General features: G+C 47.7%; 1 protein-coding gene across 1 annotated transcript in view; it reads right to left on the reverse strand.

The window, feature by feature from the left end:
- The window catches only part of GPSM2 (G protein signaling modulator 2), a 162180-nt gene extending 145831 nt beyond the window's left edge, over positions 1 to 16349 (reverse strand). The window contains 1 exon segment of the mRNA XM_030205267.1: positions 16251 to 16349. Within this exon segment, the coding sequence (XP_030061127.1) occupies positions 16251 to 16270 (20 nt within the window). The 5' untranslated portion in view covers positions 16271 to 16349.
- Between the last annotated feature and the right edge of the window lie 4154 nt (positions 16350 to 20503).

The raw sequence follows: 20503 nt of genomic DNA on the forward strand, positions 1-20503 counted from the left end.
CTAATGTGGGGAACGAATGAATAAATAAATAAAATTTCAAAATTATGCTTATATTCAATGGTACTCTACATGTACAGCCTCCCCTTTTCAATTAACTTTCAGACCTCTATCTCCCACCTCCTGAGATTCTGACGAACAATAATCATGGTCATCTCAACATGCTTACCAATCCTGTAAAAATCCATAAGTGGCATCATACTTTTAAATATGAAATTTGCCTTCATTATACACACACAGTGAAGTGAAAAAGTTCCCCTTCCCCCTATTATTGCAAATATGTCACATTGAATGGTTTCCGATCTTTAAACAAAATATATTGGAGAACCCATATAACATGTTAAAAATTGTTTCTTTCAAATAAATGAAGTGAAAGTTAACCAACAACCATATCACAATGTGAAAGTAACTGTCCTCTAAACTGACTGCACTACTTTTAACAGCAATAATTGAAATCAAAGGCAGTTTTTCCACATCTTAGCCCACTCTTCTTTGCAGAGCTGCTTTAATTCAAAACACATTTGTTGGTTTTTGTGCATGAACTGCTCATTTCAAATCCTGCCACAGAATCCCTACTGGGATCAAGTCAGGACTTTAACTAGGACAATCTAAAACTTTTTGTTTCTCCTCAGCCATTTAGATGTAAACTTCTTTTTGTTTTTTTGGACCATTGCCTTGCTGCTTAACCCAATTAAGCTTCAGCTCTAGCTCTCAGACAGATGTCTGGACATTCTCCATTAATAATTTTCTGCTACAGTGCAAAATTCATGTTTTTTTTCAATAATGGTATGTTGTCCAGGTCCTGAGGCAGCAAAGTATCTGCACACCACCACGTTTGGCTGTTGGTATGATATTCTTATGGTGGAATGCTGTATTTGCATTACACTAGACATAATGGAACCTGTACTGTCCATTGAGTTCCGTCTTTGATTTGTCTGTCCATAGAATGTTATCCCAAAAGGCTCAGGGATCATTAAGGTGTGTTTTTGCAAATGTGAAGGAAGCACGGATGTTACTCTTGGATAGCAGCAGTTTCCGCTTTGTTATTCTCCCATGAATCCTATTTTTGCTCAGTCTTTCCTACTGTGGAGTCATGAACACTGACTTTAGTGAGGCTAGAGATGCCTACAGTTCTTTGGATCTTCTTCTGGGAAGTTTTGCGGCTTCCCAGATGAGTTGTTGCTGCACCCTTGGAGTCTTCTCTATTAGAAGATAATAGCGCTCACTCTGGTTTGGTGGAGTCCCGGATCTTTAGAAAGGGCTTTGTAGCTATTTCCAGGCTAATATATTTCAACAACTTTTTTTCCCCTCATCTCTTCTGGAAATTACCTTGATCATGGCATAGCTTTCTGTAAAAACTCTGTGATTACTTCACTCTCAAAATAAGCTTCCATCTATAGCGAGTTTAGATTCAACAGGGCTAGCTGAAACCAAGTCTGGCTATGTTCCATCAGCTGAATCTAATTATCAATTAAATTTGGTTGAGTAACTAAGGGGGCAGTTATTTTTTTTTATATGGTTATTTTAAAAATTGCTCACTCTCCCTTTGGGTGAAATATGTCACTGGTTCTTTGAATTATTGCGACTGTCTGGACTTATTTTGATTGCTACTACTCTTCGCCACCATAATCTTGCCTGTTAAGATGGCCCTGTAAATTATACCAAGACGTATAGGTAGAACCACCCAATAACAGCATTATATGTATAAGTTATAGGTTTGGCTTGGATGCTCCAAATTATAGACCAAGACAAAATATAATCTATACAGTTAAGTGCTTATATTCAGTCCCTATGCAATAGTGGTATAGCTAGGATTGAATTTGGCCCCAGGCAGAAAAATAAAGATGGGCCCCTATAACATCATCTCTCCCAAAGGCAGTAGGGACCGGGGAGGGGGGGGACCCCTTTAGAGCTCCAATAAACAAACCCTACAAAAAGAAAAGCTATTTACACTGATGTGATATATAGGCCTCTTTCACAGGCAGGAGAAATGGACAGAGATTTAATTGAAGACATTAAAAAATATAGCTGTGAAAGAGGAAGTTCTATTAACAGATGATTTTATTGTGCCAGATGTTGATTGGGATATCTCTTTTGTAGGGTTGTCTAGACGTTGGGAGAACCTGGATTCTCTATAAGGAAAAAAACCCAGTTCCAGCAGTTGGTAATGGAACCCATGCAGGATAGACTTGGTGCTTACAAATGGGAAGTGATGTTCAAGTGGGGATCATCTAGCATCCAGTGACCACTGGATGGTGTGGCTCACTATTGAGAGATATGGAGAGGGTTCATTCAAAAGGTGAAAAAGCGCTGGACTTCAAAAAAAAAAACCCAAAAACCTGACTTTGTTGAGATGGGGATTACATCCAGGAGCTGCTAGCTGGATGGGGGACATCTGGAGGAAGTAGGAAAGCTGTGGGCAAAACTGAAAGGAGCTATTGTAAGGGCAACTAACCTTTTTGTAAGGAAAATAAAAGTAAGAGGAAAGAAAGGCCACTTTGGTTCTCAAAAGTAGTAGCAGAAAAAGTAAAGAAAAAGCTTTCATAAACTACAAGAGATCACAGAAAGAGGAAGGCGGGCAACAATAAGAGAAACCAGTAGTCAAGATATAAATGGAAGAAGGGAATACTTTCTGAGTGGATCACGAATAAATCCCCAACAATTCAGCAATGGCGGTGTCAAATGGTTCACTTTATGAGATTTGAGAGAAGAATGGTAGATCACACTCCAAGTTTTAAAGAATCAGACTTTTGTAGGATATGGACCCCATTCTGGCTGACATTGCCTCCAGCAGCAAAAGGACCCATATTAAACATGTGAAAAGTACTGAAGATGGTTTGAGCAGATTACCCATTAATAAAGGGATAAAGAGTGGGGGGAGTTATGGAAAGTAGAAGGAAGAAATAGGTTTTAAAAAAGATGATGTGGCAATAATGTTCTTTGTTGAAGTTTGTTTATGAATGCTCACATTGTACCTTTATTGGATTGGTTGTACTGAATTAACATCATCAATAAAATCTTTTGAAAATAAATGGAAGAGGGGGGATCCAAGGTGGCGCCGGAATAGGAGGACGCGTTGCTAGTCCCTCTAGTGTATTGTGATCAAAGAAATAAAAGTGGGGTCCGTCCGCACTTACCCCCTTGAGAGCTGGCCGATGGTGGAAGTAGTGGAGAGCAGTCAGGTGGTGTGGAGCTGAGCGGGAAGCGGAGAGTAGCAAGAGAGAGGAATCACGCCTGCACATGGTGGGCGCGGCAGTCCGGCGAGCACGAGAGGATGAAGCGGCAGAAGTGGACAGGAGGGCGCGGCGAACTCCGAGCGGCAAGAGCAGAGAGCCGGGGAAGGGGAAGTCAGCCACAACGGAGACCAACGGAGATTGAGTGGAGAAAACGTGAGGTGCCATCGGAGGGCAGTAGCTGTTGCTGAAGGTTGACTGGGGCTCGGTAGAGTTGTCCACTCCTTCAGGGGAGAAAGTGAAAGCACAGTCTGGGTCGCAGAGCAGAGAGAAGAGAAGAATAGCTGTGGATGTGAAGTGTGAGGCCAAGGCACTGCAGGGAGAGTAGTAGTGGAGTGCTAAAATCAGTGAGTTGCTCTTTAAAGGTCAGCATTGAAAATAAAATAATTTCATTTATTGTAGAGTGCAGTTGCGGTGTTGAGAAGAGTGAGAATATCTCATAGAAGTGAGTGGCATCCTGAGCTGGGCATTACAGGGGAAAGGTCCCTGAGGGATGCCACCAAAGAAGGGATTGGAGCGTTTCCGCTTTTCATCGGAGCAAGGGAGAAAAACCCCAGTGATGTCGAAGGGGACAGAGCAGAGCAAAGGAAAGATGGCGGCAAGTCCGGCAGCAGCCGGGGAAGAGCATGCGGTGGAGTCCAAAGCCTGGTGAAGCCATGAAAAGGGAAATGGTGACTTGGTTTCAAGAACTGAAGGCTGACTTGGCAGGGGTTCAACTGGATATACAAAATGCCCTCTGAGAAATTAGGGCTGACATTCGCGATTTGGGAACGCGTGTTGGTGAGATGGAGGAAGAAATGGAGAATTACAAGCAGTAGTTGGGGAAACTGCATAAAGTGGTAAATGAGGAGATGCGGGAATTCCAACAACTCAGGGAGCAGGTGGAGGACCTGGAGAATAGGTCACGCCGCAATAACCTGCGATTTAAGGGAGTCCCTGAGTCGGATGGGTTCGGCAATTGTACAGCAGTAATCCAAGAATTGTGTGGGTTCATTTTGAATTCCGAAGATGGAAGTCAATTGCTGGACTTTCGTATCCAGAGAGCACATAGAGTGGCTGGCCTGCAGAGGGAGCCTCGTCAGAGGGACATTGTGGTGTGTTTTGCAGATTGCCCCTTGAAGCAGAAAATTTTGGCCAAAGCCAGGCAGCAAAAAGAGATCATCTGGGGTGCAACGACATTCCAGCTCAGACAGAGAGACGGGAGGTTGTTGGAGAGCCCAGAAAGGAAATGGTATGGCAGAAAGTGGGCAATCGAGGGAAGATTTATGACAAGCAAGCTTCCTGAAGGACTGCAGGAGGGTGTGGACTAGTGTTGAATTGCTTGAATTAGTGGGGGAGGTGGGGATTGGAATGCGGGTAGTTTGAATGTAATAAATGCGGGTGTAAGTAGGGAGATGGGAGGGATAGGGAATAGCATTGGAAAGGGCAGAGCCGAAGGCAGCGTGTATGTATTACTTTATGTGGTGGATCCTGAGCGGACAATACCGGTGGTCTTGGGGATTTTTGAGGCATTTGAATGGCACGCAGGCCTACGAGTTAATAGGGATAAGAGTGAACTATTGAGGATTTCTTTGCAACGAGGGGATACTAGTAGACTGAGAACATTGTTTGCATTTATTTTTTGTTACATTTGTACCCCGCGCTTTCCCACTCATGGCAGGCTCAATGCGGCAGGCAATGGAGGGTTAAGTGACTTGCCCAGAGTCACAAGGAGCTGCCTGTGCCGGGAATCAAACTCAGTTCCTCAGTTCCCCAGGACCAAAGTCCACCACCCTAACCACTAGTCCACTCCTCCACACATTTAAGTGGGCCAAACATCATATTCGGTACCTGGGGATTCAGATTCCTAGGGACTTGGGTAGGGTCTATATTCTCAATTATGGGAAGAAAATAGACCAAATTCAGGGGGAGCTGTCTAGATGGAAGGGATTGTGGCTTTCATGGTGGAGGCATATGGCAGTGGTGAAAATGAATGTGCTGCCCAGATTGTTATTTTTGTTTCAGGCACTTCCAGTAGAGGTTCCGAAACGGGTTTTTAAGCAATTGCAGGGTCTGGTGTCTCAGTTTATATGGGGGAGGGGGGTAGACATCCTCGTTTGGCTGGACGAGTGCTATGGGGTGTCCCGGAGGGGGGGGGGGGGGGGGGGGTAGAGCGGTACCCAATTTTGAATGGTATTTCGTAGCAGCCCAATTAAGGATGATTATGGACTGGGAGAGGGGGATAACTAAGCCAGCTAGTCAATTGGAGCAATTATATAGCCCGCACAGGTCGCTGAGATCTTACTTATGGACTACTGAAGGAGTGGGAGTGATCTTGGCAGGGATACAGAACCCATATGTGAGGCATCTGATGGAAGTGTGGGGAGGAGTGAGGAGAAAATGGGGGCAGTCGGACGGGGTGTCGACACTGGCGCCCTTGAGATGGGAGCCAAGGTTTGGGGCAGGGAGAGAAAATGCTAGTTTTGTGAGGTGGGAACCAGTGGGCATTGTGAATTTCCGGGCGGTGCTGCAAGGGGGGAAGGTGAAGAGTTTTGAAACGCTGTGCTCCTTGCATAATTTATCAGGGGGAGATAAAGCGAATGCTACATACCTGTAGAAGGTATTCTCCGAGGACAGCAGGCTGATTGTTCTCACTGATGGGTGACGTCCACGGCAGCCCCTCCAATCGGAAACTTCACTAGCAAAGTCCTTTGCTAGCCCTCGCGCGCCCGCGCGCACCGCGCATGCGCGGCCGTCTTCCCGCCCGAAACCGGCTCGAGCCGGCCAGTCCAGTATGTAGCAAGACAATACACTTCAAGGGAAGACACAACTCCAAAGGGGAGGCGGGCGGGTTGGTGAGAACAATCAGCCTGCTGTCCTCGGAGAATACCTTCTACAGGTATGTAGCATTCGCTTTCTCCGAGGACAAGCAGGCTGCTTGTTCTCACTGATGGGGTATCCCTAGCCCCCAGGCTCACTCAAAACAACAACATTGGTCAATTGGGCCTCGCAACGGCGAGGCCATAACTGAGATTGACCTAAAAAATTTACCAACTAACTGAGAGTGTAGCCTGGAACAGAACAAACAGGGCCCTCGGGGGGTGGAGTTGGATCCTAAAGCCCAAACAGGTTCTGAAGAACTGACTGCCCGAACCGACTGTCGCGTCGGGTATCCTGCTGCAGGCAGTAATGGGATGTGAATGTGTGGACAGAAGCCCACGTCGCAGCTTTGCAAATTTCTTCAATGGAGGCTGACTTCAAGTGGGCTACCGACGCAGCCATGGCTCTAACATTATGAGCCGTGACATGACCCTCAAGAGCCAGCCCCGCCTGGGCGTAAGTGAAGGAAATGCAATCTGCTAGCCAATTGGATATGGTGCGTTTCCCTACAGCCACTCCCCTCCTATTGGGATCAAAAGAAACAAACAATTGGGCGGACTGTCTGTGGGGCTGTGTCCGCTCCAGATAGAAGGCCAATGCTCTCTTGCAGTCCAATGTGTGCAGCTGACGTTCAGCAGGGCAGGAATGAGGACGGGGAAAGAATGTTGGCAAGACAATTGACTGGTTCAGATGGAACTCCGACACGACCTTTGGCAGGAACTTAGGGTGAGTGCGGAGGACTACTCTGTTGTGATGAAATTTAGTGTAAGGGGCCTGGGCTACCAGGGCCTGAAGCTCACTGACTCTACGAGCCGAAGTAACTGCCACCAAGAAAATGACCTTCCAGGTCAAGTACTTCGGATGGCATGAATCCAGTGGCTCAAAAGGAGGTTTCATCAGCTGGGTGAGAACGACATTGAGATCCCATGACACTGTAGGAGGCTTGACAGGGGGCTTTGACAAAAGCAAACCTCTCATGAAGCGAACAACTAAAGGCTGTCCTGAGATCGGCTTACCTTCCACTTGGTAATGGTATGCACTGATTGCACTAAGGTGAACTCTTACGGAGTTGGTCTTCAGACCAGACTCAGACAAGTGCAGAAGGTATTCAAGCAGGGTCTGTGTAGGACAAGAGCGAGGATCTAGGGCCTTGCTGTCACACCAGACGGCAAACCTCCTCCAATGAAAGAAGTAACTTCTCTTGGTGGAGTCTTTCCTGGAAGCAAGCAAGATGCGGGAGACACCCTCTGGCAGACCCAAAGAGGCAAAGTCTACGCCCTCAACATCCAGGCCGTGAGAGCCAGGGACTGGAGGTTGGGATGCAGAAGAGCCCCTTCGTCCTGCGTGATGAGGGTCGGAAAACACTCCAATCTCCACGGTTCTTCGGAGGATAACTCCAGAAGAAGGGGGAACCAGATCTGACGCGGCCAAAAAGGAGCAATCAGAATCATGGTGCCTCGGTCTTGCTTGAGTTTCAACAAAGTCCTCCCCACCAGAGGGATGGGAGGATAAGCATACAGGAGGCCCTCCCCCCAATCCAGGAGGAAGGCATCCGACGCCAGTCTGCCGTGGGCCTGAAGCCTGGAACAGAACTGAGGGACCTTGTGGTTCACTTGAGATGCGAAGAGATCCACCAGGGGGGTGCCCCACGCCTGGAAGATCTGTCGCACTACACGGGAATTGAGCGACCACTCGTGAGGTTGCATAATCCTGCTCAAACTGTCGGCCAGACTGTTGTTTACGCCTGCCAGATATGTGGCTTGGAGCACCCTGCCTTGACGGCGAGCCCAGAGCCACATGCTGACGGCTTCCTGACACAGGGGGCGAGATCCGGTGCCCCCCTGCTTGTTGACATAGTACATGGCAACCTGATTGTCTGTCTGAATTTGGATAATTTGGTGGGACAGCCGATCTCTGAAAGCCTTCAGAGCGTTCCAGATCGCTCGCAACTCCAGAAGGTTGATCTGTAGATCGCTTTCTTGGCGGGACCACCTTCCTTGGGTGTGAAGCCCATCGACATGAGCTCCCCATCCCAGGAGAGACGCATCCGTGGTCAGCACTTTTTGTGGCTGAGGAATTTGGAAGGGACGTCCCAGAGTCAAATTGGAGCAAATCGTCCACCAATACAGGGATTCGAGAAAACTCGTGGACAGGTGGATCACGTCCTCTAGACCCCCAGCGGCCTGATACCACTGGGAGGCTAGGGTCCATTGAGCAGATCTCATGTGAAGGCGGGCCATGGGAGTCACATGAACTGTGGAGGCCATGTGGCCCAGCAATCTCAACATCTGCCGAGCTGTGATCTGCTGGGACGCTCGCACCCGCGAGACGAGGGACAACAAGTTGTTGGCTCTCGTCTCTGGGAGATAGGCGCGAGCCGTCCGAGAATCCAGCAGGGCTCCGATGAATTCGAGTTTCTGCACTGGGAGAAGATGGGACTTTGGGTAATTTATCACAAACCCCAGTAGCTCCAGGAGGCGAATAGTCATCCGCATGGACTGCAGGGCTCCTGCCTCGGATGTGTTCTTCACCAGCCAATCGTCGAGATATGGGAACACGTGCACCCCCAGCCTGCGAAGCGCCGCTGCTACCACAGCTAGGCACTTTGTGAACACCCTGGGCGCAGAGGCGAGCCCAAAGGGTAGCACACAGTACTGGAAGTGGCGTGTGCCCAGCTGAAATCGCAGATACTGTCTGTGAGCTGGCAGTATCGGGATGTGTGTGTAGGCATCCTTCAAGTCCAGAGAGCATAGCCAATCGTTTTGCTGAATCATGGGGAGAAGGGTGCCCAGGGAAAGCATCCTGAACTTTTCTTTTACGAGATATTTGTTCAGGGCCCTTAGGTCTAGGATGGGACGCATCCCCCCTGTTTTCTTTTCCACAAGGAAGTACCTGGAATAGAATCCCAGCCCTTCTTGCCCGGATGGCACGGGCTCGACCGCATTGGCGCTGAGAAGGGCGGAGAGTTCCTCTGCAAGTACCTGCTTGTGCTGGAAGCTGTAGGACTGAGCTCCCGGTGGACAATTTGGAGGTTGTGAGGCCAAATTGAGGGTGTATCCTTGCCGGACTATTTGGAGAACCCACTGATCGGAGGTTATGAGAGGCCACCTTTGGTGAAAAGCTTTCAACCTCCCTCCGACAGGCAGGTCGCCCGGCACTGACACTTGGATGTCGGCTATGCTCTGCTGGAGCCAGTCAAAAGCTCGCCCCTTGCTTTTGCTGGGGAGCCGCGGGGCCTTGCTGATTCGCACGCTGCTGACGAGAGCGAGCGCGCTGGGGCTTAGCCTGGGCCGCAGGCTGTCGGGAAGGAGGATTGTACCTACGCTTGCCAGAAGTATAGGGAACAGTCTTCCTTCCCCCGAAAAATCGTCTACCTGTAGAGGTAGAAGCTGAAGGCTGCCGGCGGGCGAACTTGTCGAATGCGGTGTCCCGCTGGTGGAGAGACTCTACCACCTGTTCGACTTTTTCGCCAAAAATGTTATCCGCACGGCAAGGCGAGTCCGCAATCCGCTGCTGGATTCTATTCTCCAGGTCGGCGGCACGCAGCCATGAGAGCCTGCGCATCACCACACCTTGAGCAGCGGCCCTGGACGCAACATCAAAAGTGTCATAAACTCCTCTGGCCAGGAATTTTCTGCACGCCTTCAGCTGCCTGACCACCTCCTGAAAAGGCTTGGCTTGCTCAGGGGGAAGAGCATCAACCAAGCCCGCCAACTGTCGCACATTGTTCCGCATGTGTATGCTCGTGTAGAGCTGGTAAGACTGGATCTTGGACACGAGCATAGAGGAATGGTAGGCCTTCCTCCCAAAGGAGTCTAAGGTTCTAGCGTCCTTGCCCGGGGGCGCCGAAGCATGTTCCCTAGAACTCTTAGCCTTCTTTAGGGCCAAATCCACAACTCCAGAGTCATGAGGCAACTGAGTGCGCATCAGCTCTGGGTCCCCATGGATCCGGTACTGGGACTCGATCTTCTTGGGAATGTGGGGATTAGTTAATGGCTTGGTCCAGTTCGCAAGCAATGTCTTCTTCAGGACATGGTGCAAGGGAACAGTGGACGCTTCCTTAGGTGGAGAAGGATAGTCCAGGAGCTCAAACATTTCAGCCCTGGGCTCGTCCTCCACAACCACCGGGAAGGGGATGGCCGTAGACATCTCCCGGACAAAGGAGGCAAAAGACAGACTCTCGGGAGGAGAAAGCTGTCTCTCAGGAGAGGGAGTGGGATCAGACGGAAGACCCGCAGACTCCTCGTCAGAGAAATATCTGGGATCTTCCTCTTCCTCCCACGAGGCCTCACCCTCGGTGTCAGACACAAGCTCACGGACCTGTGTCTGCAACCTCGCCCTGCTCGACTCCGTGGAACCCCGTCCACGATGGGGGCGTCGAGAGGTAGACTCCCTCGCCCGCATCGGCGAAGCTCCCTCCGCCGACGTAGTCGGGGAGCCTTCCTGGGAGGTGGCCACGGTCGGCACCGCACGCGGTACCGACGTCGGGGACCTCAACCTGGGCGATGGGCCAGCCGGCGCCACGCTCGACGGTACCAGTGGCGCAAGCACCGCCGGTACCGGAGGGGTAGGGCGCAACAGCTCTCCCAGAATCTCTGGGAGAACGGCCCGGAGGCTCTCGTTTAGAGTGGCTGCAGAGAAAGGCTGAGAGGTCGATGCAGGCGTCGACGTCAGTACCTGTTCCGGGCGTGGAGGCTGTTCCGGGCTGTCCAGAGCGGAGCGCATCGACACCTCCTGAACAGAGGGTGAGCGGTCCTCTCGGTGCCGATGCCTGCTGGGTGCCGACTCCCTCGGCGACCCAGAGCTCTCGGTGCCGACACGGGGAGGAGACCGGTGTCGATGCTTCTTCGATTTCTTCCGAAGCATGTCACCGGAGCTCCCCGGCACCGACGAGGAGGACGTCGAATCCATCCGTCGCTTCCTCGGGGCCGAGACTGAAGAAGGTCGATCTCGGGGGGGCTGTACCGCAGGAGCCCTCAGGGTAGGAGGAGACCCACCCGAGGGCTCACCGCCACCAGCAGGGGAATGGACAGCCCTCACCTGCACTCCACCCGATGCACCACCGTCCGACGACATCAGCAGACGAGGTCCTGGTACCACCGACGTCGATGCAGCTATCCGATGTCTCGGCGCCGATGCAGAGGCCCGATGCCTCGATGCACTCGATGCAGGGGCGGCCGAGGAAGATGGTCTGGACGCTGACGACGTCGATGCACTCGAAGAGCCCGGTGCCGATGCCGACGAAGAGCCCGAGAACAACACGTTCCACTGGGCTAGTCTCGCTACCTGAGTCCGCCTTTGAAGCAGGGAACACAGACTGCAGTTCTGAGGGCGGTGCTCGGCCCCCAGACACTGAAGACACGACGAGTGTCGATCAGTGAGCGAGATAACCCGGGCGCACTGGGTGCACTTCTTGAAGCCGCTGGAAGGCTTCGATGTCATGGGCGGAAAAATCACGCCGGCGAAATCAAAAGCCGAAATGGCGAAATTTGAAGCACCAAATTTAGAGGGAGAAAAAATCTCGACCGAGGCCGAAAAGAGGCCTTCCCCGACGACGAAAGAAAACTTACCGGGGCAAAAAAGCTGGAAGTACGGGGAGGATTTACACGAAACCCGGCGAGGGGTTTCCGGAGCACTTCCCGACTAAGGTAAAGCTTTCCCGAAGGAAAAAAACACGTCAAAACAAATTGGACGCGCGAGGTCGACTTTCCGGGGCTCGACACGGCGAAAACACGACCGTACCGAGTGCGGACAAAAGAAGACTGGCCGGCTCGAGCCGGTTTCGGCCGGGAAGACGGCCGCGCATGCGCGGTGCGCGCGGGCGCGCGAGGGCTAGCAAAGGACTTTGCTAGTGAAGTTTCCGATTGGAGGGGCTGCCGTGGACGTCACCCATCAGTGAGAACAAGCAGCCTGCTTGTCCTCGGAGAATTTTCCCTATATACAGATACATTTTGTGGGGAAATTGGGTTGGAGGGGGGGGGAATCCACAGGAGAGGGAGAGTTTGGAGAATCTGTGGCTTTTGTTGAAGAAGGTTCCCAGACCAATATCAGTGATATATAAATTTTTGAGGGGATATGATCCTAGACCATTTGGTTTTCAGGGGACTTGGGAGGAAGATTTAACTTATCGCTTTTCTGACCAGGAGTGAGAAGTTATTTGTGGGGAGGTGCAGAAAGCCTCAGTATGTGTGTTGGTGCAGGAAAATGCATATAAAATGTTATCACGGTGGTATTACACACCAGAGAGATTGAAGAGGATGTATCCAGATACAACAGATCTGTGTTGGAGGTGTGGTTCGCAAAGGGTTCATTTATACATATATGGTGGACATATCCGGGGGTGATACCTTTTTGGCAAGATGTTATGAAAGCATTAAAAAAGGTTAATGGGATCATCCTTGGTATGCAGCCCTTTGGGGTGTTTGTTGGATTTATACAATGAGAGGAAATCATGGGAGGAGCGGAAATGGATGCACTGGGGGCTGGCAGCAGCTAAGTGCCTCATAGCACAGTATTGGAAGAGGGTGGATCCTCCGATCTTGAACGACTGGAAATGTAAATTGGGTCAGTTAAAACAAATGGAGAGATTAACGGCCTACCGCAGGGAGGGGACATGGCAACATAAGGGAAGATGGGCTCACTTACAACAGAGATTGACAAGTATTTAGGATAATGGAATCTTATAGGAGGGGGGAGGGAGGGGAAGAGAGCGTGCTCCAAAGGAACAGGGGGTGCTCTCAAGTTGAGTGGGGGCTGGTAATGGTTTGAGTGAAGGGGAGGGTAGGGGGGTTGAGGTATTTTAGGAGTACAAGGATTAGATGGACAGTGGCTGTTTTTGAGATGATTTTGTCATTTGCTGTAATGGGTAGAGTGACGAGTTGATTTTTGATGTAGTAGCATATAATTTTAGTATTTATGAGCCCCTGCGTGGGCAAATGTGAGCGAGATGTGCTCTTGTTGTGGAGTTAAGCAAAATAAAAAAATATATTTTGCAGTGAAAAAAAAAAAAAAAAATATATATATATATATATATATACACATATACACACACACACATGGAAGAAAAAATGCCCAATCCTGTAAAGTGTGTGTGTGTGTAGGGGACCAAGTTTTTTGTTTTTTTTGTATTTATTTAGATTTTTGCTCACACCTTTTTCAGTAGTAGTTCAAGGTGAGTTACAATCAGGTACACTGGATATTTTTCTCTGTCCCAGGAGGGCTCACAATCTAAGTTTGTACCTGAGGAAATGGAGGGTTAAGTGATTTGCCCAAGATCACAAGGAGCAGCAGCAGGATTTGAACCGGCCACCTCTGGATTGCAAGACTGGTGCTCTAATCACTAGGCCACTCCTCCACTCCTATGTTAGTCATAGGAGAAAGTGCAAAAGTGGCATTGTGAGACTCAAAGTTGAAGGAGAGGAAGTACATAAGTACATAAGTAGTGCCATACTGGGAAAGACCAAAGGTCCATCTAGCCCAGCATCCTGTCACCGACAGTGGCCAATCCAGGTCAAGGGCACCTGGCACGCTCCCCAAACGTAAAAACATTCCAGACAAGTTATACCTAAAAATGAGGAATTTTTCCAGTCCATTTAATAGCGGTCTATGGACTTGTCCTTTAGGAATCTATCTAACCCCTTTTTAAACTCCGTCAAGCTAACCGCCCGTACCACGTTCTCCGGCAATGAATTCCAGAGTCTAATTACACGTTGGGTGAAGAAAAATTTTCTCCGATTCGTTTTAAATTTACCACACTGTAGCTTCAACTCATGCCCTCTAGTCCTAGTATTTTTGGATAGCGTGAACAGTCGCTTCACATCCACCCGATCCATTCCACTCATTATTTTATACACTTCTATCATATCTCCCCTCAGCCGTCTCTTCTCCAAGCTGAAAAGCCCTAGCCTTCTCAGCCTCTCTTCATAGGAAAGTCGTCCCATCCCCACTATCATTTTCGTCGCCCTTCGCTGTACCTTTTCCAATTCTACTATATCTTTTTTGAGATACGGAGACCAGTACTGAACACAATACTCCAGGTGCGGTCGCACCATGGAGCGATACAACGGCATTATAACATCCGCGCACCTGGACTCCATACCCTTCTTAATAACACCCAACATTCTATTCGCTTTCCTAGCCGCAGCAGCACACTGAGCAGAAGGTTTCAGCGTATCATCGACGACGACACCCAGATCCCTTTCTTGATCCGTAACTCCTAACGCGGAACCTTGCAAGACGTAGCTATAATTCGGGTTCCTCTTACCCACATGCATCACTTTGCACTTGTCAACATTGAACTTCATCTGCCACTTGCACGCCCATTCTCCCAGTCTCGCAAGGTCCTCCTGTAATCGTTCACATTCCTCCTGCGACTTGACGACCCTGAATAATTTTGTGTCATCGGCGAATTTAATTACCTCACTAGTTATTCCCATCTCTAGGTCATTTATAAATACATTAAAAAGCAACGGACCCAGCACAGACCCCTGCGGGACCCCACTAACTACCCTCCTCCACTGAGAATATGTAGAATATGTAGAAACTGATAAGGATAAGGCAGAATTACTTAACTATTTCTGTTCTGTGTATTCACAGATGAAGGACTGGGAGCAGGACTGCAGAAGACAAACAGAAATAGGAATGGAAGTGTGGTAGACTCCAGCTCCTGTTTTGCCTTGCTCAGGGCAGGGGTAGTTGGGTAGTTGACCTCCAGCCCGTGTTTGACAGGTCTGACCTTTTGACAGCCCAGACCTCTCAAACAAGTGCAGGAGGATGCACACAGGCACAATCCTCCCGCACTTCTACCCCATGATCAGAGAGAATTGCATGCTTAATTTTGCATGCAATTATCTCTGATCATAGGTGCGTTAAAGCCCTGCGCTGTTCCAGCACTATATTTAGAGCACTGTTTGGAACAGCACGGGGCTGTTGATCATCTGCCCATTAAGAAGGTTCTGGCAGCTCCACTGTCTGACCTTGTCAGTGTTCTCAGAGTCTTCAGATGACAAAGTTATTTCTCAGAGTTGCACCTCTACTGACGTTACAATCTTTAATAGTGTACCAGTATCACCAGCCTTTCTAAAGATTCGATCCTGTGTTGTCCTCTTTTAGCATATTTTCATTGCACTTCACCACTTTACAAACTCCGTCCTGATGCCGGCACTTTGCCGAAACACAGTGCCTTGTTGAGTCCTATTTTAACACTAAAAGACCTTTATTCCATCATTATGCTTCCTGGGATTTTTGGAAGAGTTGTGTTGATTACGCTACTCCCTCTCCCTTTTTTTTTTTTTTACTTTGTTTAAGGGGAATGGCTACTCCCCGAAACTATAAATCCCAGATTGCTTTGGGATGTAAGTTTAAAACCAGGACGGGCCAAAAAGTCTCCCTCCTGGAATGGGTAACTTGGAAGCTCTGATAATTTGATACAAATAATCCCCCTATTAAAAAAAATACAAGACATTTAGCACCCTGTCAAACTTGTAAGTGCTTTTTGAATACTGACCTTAAGTTTTTTCAATGTATATATAAAAAGTTTCCTATCCTAAAATTACAGTGGGCCTGCTGCCAACCAAACGACAGAAAAAACAATCACATTACACTTGAAGTACATTCTGACAGTTCTCAGAAAAAAATAAAGCTGCTGCACCCTCGCCTAAGGGTTTCATGATTTTGAACTGAACATCGCCTTTTACATTACGTTTAAAGCTAAGTTTAACAGCCATAAGCTAAAACCATCCTAGAGCGTCACCGCATTTTACCTTGCTCACCAAACTTCCTTAGCTTACGCCTTACGGTAACCAGCATATGGGAGAGCTGTCAACGAGCTTCAGTTTTCTTGCAGGTGCCCACAGGGATCCAAGTGACAGCGCGGTATAGAACTTAATTTAGTTCTCCTTAAAGCAAAATCATTTTTACTGACAAGAAAAACAGTTAGTCAGCCAGTCACTGTGAAAGACTCAGGTCTTCCAAAAAAAAAAAAAAACCCCCGAAAGAAAAACTATTTAGCCCAAGCGCACTGAAGGGGCCGGGGGACTGGTGAACTGTCCACAGACAATGCGAACAACATAAGACTCGCCTCCCTCCGGTAACCAGCGAAAAACCCAACTCACACACCACCCCCTCCTCCTCTGGGTCAGCCCAGGGCTGCAGCACGCTCACCTCCTCTCGCGCCCCCGCATCAACACTTTAAAAAACCATCACGCGCTGTAACCTCGAGGAACCCAATTCCAAATCCTTCCTTATCCACACCACACACTACGCCTGCGTATAACCCACTTCCAACAAAGACCTAAAAATCCGCGTCTTTTAGATTGGCCAATGAGAGAAGTGGGCGGGAACCTTACGGATTCCAGTAGGTGGCTGATTGGATAGAGATTCATGAGCGTTGCTGAGAGACACAGACCGCTGAAATCTTGTAAGGCGGATCTGGGAGGGAATGGATTCTTCTCGCTGTAGGCGTGGGAAAGGAGGAGGAGGACTGGAGGATAGAACGGGAGGAGACATGTCTTGGATAGTTTGGGACGAAGAAATGTAGCTTTGTATTGTGCTGTGACGTGGAGTTTAACATTGATTTATTCCGCCAAGGCAGTACTGTCCAAAGTTCACTTCTGCAGTCCTACAGTATAATGCCTATTGGCTTGTTGCAGCTTCTAACTAAAGGTTTGATTGTGTCACAGAAGAGTATAGTACAAGTCAAATGTAAAATGGATTGCAATAAGAAACCAAAGGGAAAGAAGGGGATTTGGATTTAGCTCACTGCTTTACAATAGTAGTGGCTCAAGACGAATTACATTAAGGTGCTGTAAGTAATTTCCCTGTTAGTAAAGGGCATACAGTCTAAGGAGGCCTTGTACTAAACTGTGCTAAAAATGCTTCTGGCAGTAGTTTTAGCATATGGGTTTCCTGCATGCTCGCTGGCCACTTTTTACAGTGGTTCTAAAATGGCTGAATAGACCCAGATTAAGCCCTATTTATTTATTTATTTGTAACACTTATACCCCGCGCTTTGCCACTCATTAGCAGGTTCAATGCGGCTTACATAGTACTACACTTGGGAACATGATGGGCATGACAAAGAGGCTCGCCATGGGAGGTTGCCTCTGTGAAGCCGAGGAATCTCTGTCCAGTTGTTCAGGCATGAAGAGCTTGTCAGCTTGTTTACTCAAGAAGCAGGGCATTTCAGTGGTAGCTCAGGCCCTTGGATAGGGGCCTCTCCAGAAAGGCCTCCAGAGACCACTCAAGTCCTTCCCATTTCATAGAGCCCTATCCCTGATGGCCCTGGCCAAGTGGGAGGATATTCTCTAAGGCAAGAAGCTCTAGCACAGACTCCACTCATTACCACCTGAGGGGCTAGATAGATTGTTCTGTCTCCCTAAAGTGGATGCTCTGACCATGGCAGTGACCAAGAAAGTTACTATTCCAGTCTAGGGGAACTCTGTACTGAAGAATGCTTATAACAGGAAGATAGAATAGTATAAGGGTCAGTTTATTTGATATACTGCTAAATTTTCAAAACAAAATCTAAGCAGTTTTCAAGGTTAAAAAAACTATTGGGGAGGGCGCTAGATGTGGTGCACTTGAACTTTAGCAAAGCCTTTGACATGGTTTCGCACAGGTGACTGATAACTGAGTGCCCTCGGTATGGGGCCAAGTGACTGAGTTAAAAACTGGTTAAACAGAAGGAGACAGAGGGTAGTGGCAAATGAAGTTTGCTCTGAGGAAAAGCATGTTATGGTGTACTGCAGGGATCAGTCCTTGGGCTATTTTTAACATCTTGGTGAGTGATATTGTGGAAGGACTGGTAAAGTTTGTCTCTTTGTGGAAGATACCAAACTCTCTAATAGGGTGGACACCACGGAGGGTGTGGATAGCATGAGGAGAGATCTAGTGAAGCTTGAAGAATGGCCCAGTAATTGACAGCTAAGATTTAATGCTAAAAAATGCAGGGTCATGCACTTGGGTTACAAAAATCCAAGGGTAGTTTATAATATAGAGGGTAAAGTACTGTGTACAAACAGGTAGAAAAGGCGAGGGTCAAAGCCAGAAGGATGGCTAGGTGCAAAGGGAGTGGAATGATAAGGAAAAAAGAGGTGATAGTGCCCTTGTATAAGATTCTGGTGAGGCCCCATTTAAAACACTATGTGCAATCCTGGAGACCGCACTTACTAAAAAATATAAACAGGATGGCGTTGGTCCAGAGGGTAGCTACAAAATTGATCAGTGGTCTTTGTTATAAAGTGTATGGAAGAAGGGAGGGAGGGGATGTGATAAGATGTTTAAATACCTCCGTGGCATTAATATACAGGAGGTGAACATTTTTCAAATGAAGGAAAGTTCTGGTATGAAGGGCTTAAGATGAGGTTAAGAGGTTATAGGCTCAGGTGTAATCTAAGGAAATACTTTTTCACAGAAAGGATGGTGGACAGGTGGAATAGCCTCCTGGTGGAGGTCATGGAAACAAGAACTGAATTTAAGAAAGCATGGGACCGGCACACGGGATCTCTTAGAGAAAGGAGGAGATAGTGGTTACTGAAGATGGGCAGATTGGCTGGACCATTTGGCCCTTATCTGCCGTCATTTTTCTAGGGGGAAACAACGAGTTAAACAGATATCACATGCATATGAAACAAAAGGCTAATGGAGACAGGAAAGAGTTACAATGTGAACAGAAGTTAGTGTCTAGGAAGGTAGCATGATTGAAATGCTTTTGAGATGCATGAGTGATGTGCAAGCTGAAAAAGAGATCAGATATTACCAGAGCCAGTAGGAAATGGCAGAGAGAAATATTAGGTTTTAAGCTAAGATATGAAGATCTTTCAAGCCTCAGATAAACAGGGAGGGTGTCCCAGCGATTTGGGCCAGCTACACTGAAACATGAATTTTTGATAGTATCCAGGAAGACCTTGCAGAAGGAAGGAACTGACAAAAGACCATGGACAGCAGAGTGTAGGGCCCTAGCAGAAGAATGAGGAAAGAGTAAGCTATCCAGAAAGGTAGGTAGGCCTGAAGATTGTATCTGGTGACAAAGAATACTAATTTTGAAAGGGAATCATGTAAGATACTGGGAGCATGTGTGCTGACACCAGGAGGGGAGTGACATCGTCAAACTTCTTACGGCATTATAGAAGTTTGACAGTGGTATTTTGTATCAACTGAAGTCTGTGAATTTAACAGGTAGGCAAACCTACAAGGAGGGAGTTGCAGTATTGAGTTTGAATAAGACCAAAGAGAACTGAAAAAATGGATGGAACGGATACATTGAGAGTGAAAGAAAATGACACTATCTTTGAAATGTGGGACTGGAAAGAGAGGGTGTTATCAAAAGTAACACTCAGGATTTTTGTAGATGTGGAATAAGGTAGAGGGTTCCCCTTAATAGTGAAATTTGGGAGAGCTATATCAGATGAATAGAAGTTAAATATAGCAATGGTTTTAGTTGGATTGAGCTTCAAGCTATTATCAGTTAAACAATCTGTGATTGTATCGAGTTTACTAGAGATCAGTGAGTAGCTAGAAGAGTGAGAGTCAAATGGTTTATTAGTTTTAATATACCGCCTTTTGAAACAACATCAAGGCGGTTAACAAAACAAAAATAGGAAAGGAACTACAAAATTTGGATAGAAAAGATAAAGTGAAGAGTAAAAGAAAAGGGCAAGCAAGAATAGACGCACTGCTAAAATAGGAAGATAGGTAACTGGGGTGAAGTGAATTATGGAGTCAGGGCCCAAATGCAATTGAAAATAGGTGCGTTTTTAATCCAGCCTTACATGTAGCGAAGAATAACTCGAGGTGGAGGTGTTTTGGTAATGAGTTCCAAAGGGATGGCGCTAAGTAGAAAAAGCAGACATCCGTGTAGCATTGAAATGAGTTGAAGACAGAGGAGGAAAGCAGACAGCGGCCATCCAAAGAGCAAATCACACAAGCAGATGTATAGGGGATGACGTATGAGGAGAGGTATGATGGAGTGTTAGTATGAAAAATCTTGTGTGTCAAGGTAAGCACATTGATTTGTATTCTATACTCAAACTGGTAGCCAGTGATGTTTCAAGAGTAATGGGAGAAGTAACTGAATATCATCTGCCTAAAAAAAAGAAAGTAAAGTCTAAAGTAGCAGAGTTAGGGGTCCCAAGAATATATTGAAGAGTATTGGACCCAAAATTGATCTTTGCAGTACCCCAGATGTTAAGGACTGAGGAGAGGAGGAGGAATTACAGTAATGAACTATGTAGGAACACTCAGACAAGTAAGAATGAAACCACTGAAAGCTGTGTTGGTAATATGTAGGTCTTGAAGATGGTGCAAGAGAAGAGATGTCACAGCCGTCACCATGTTCCAGACCCTCCCTACTTACCTGTTGTCTCACTGCAGCAGCTCTGATGCGTGGACAGGCTTAAATGATGCAGCATGCCATC

This window comes from Microcaecilia unicolor, chromosome 6, assembly GCF_901765095.1.
Source record: "Microcaecilia unicolor chromosome 6, aMicUni1.1, whole genome shotgun sequence".
In the NCBI taxonomy this organism is placed as follows: domain Eukaryota; kingdom Metazoa; phylum Chordata; class Amphibia; order Gymnophiona; family Siphonopidae; genus Microcaecilia; species Microcaecilia unicolor.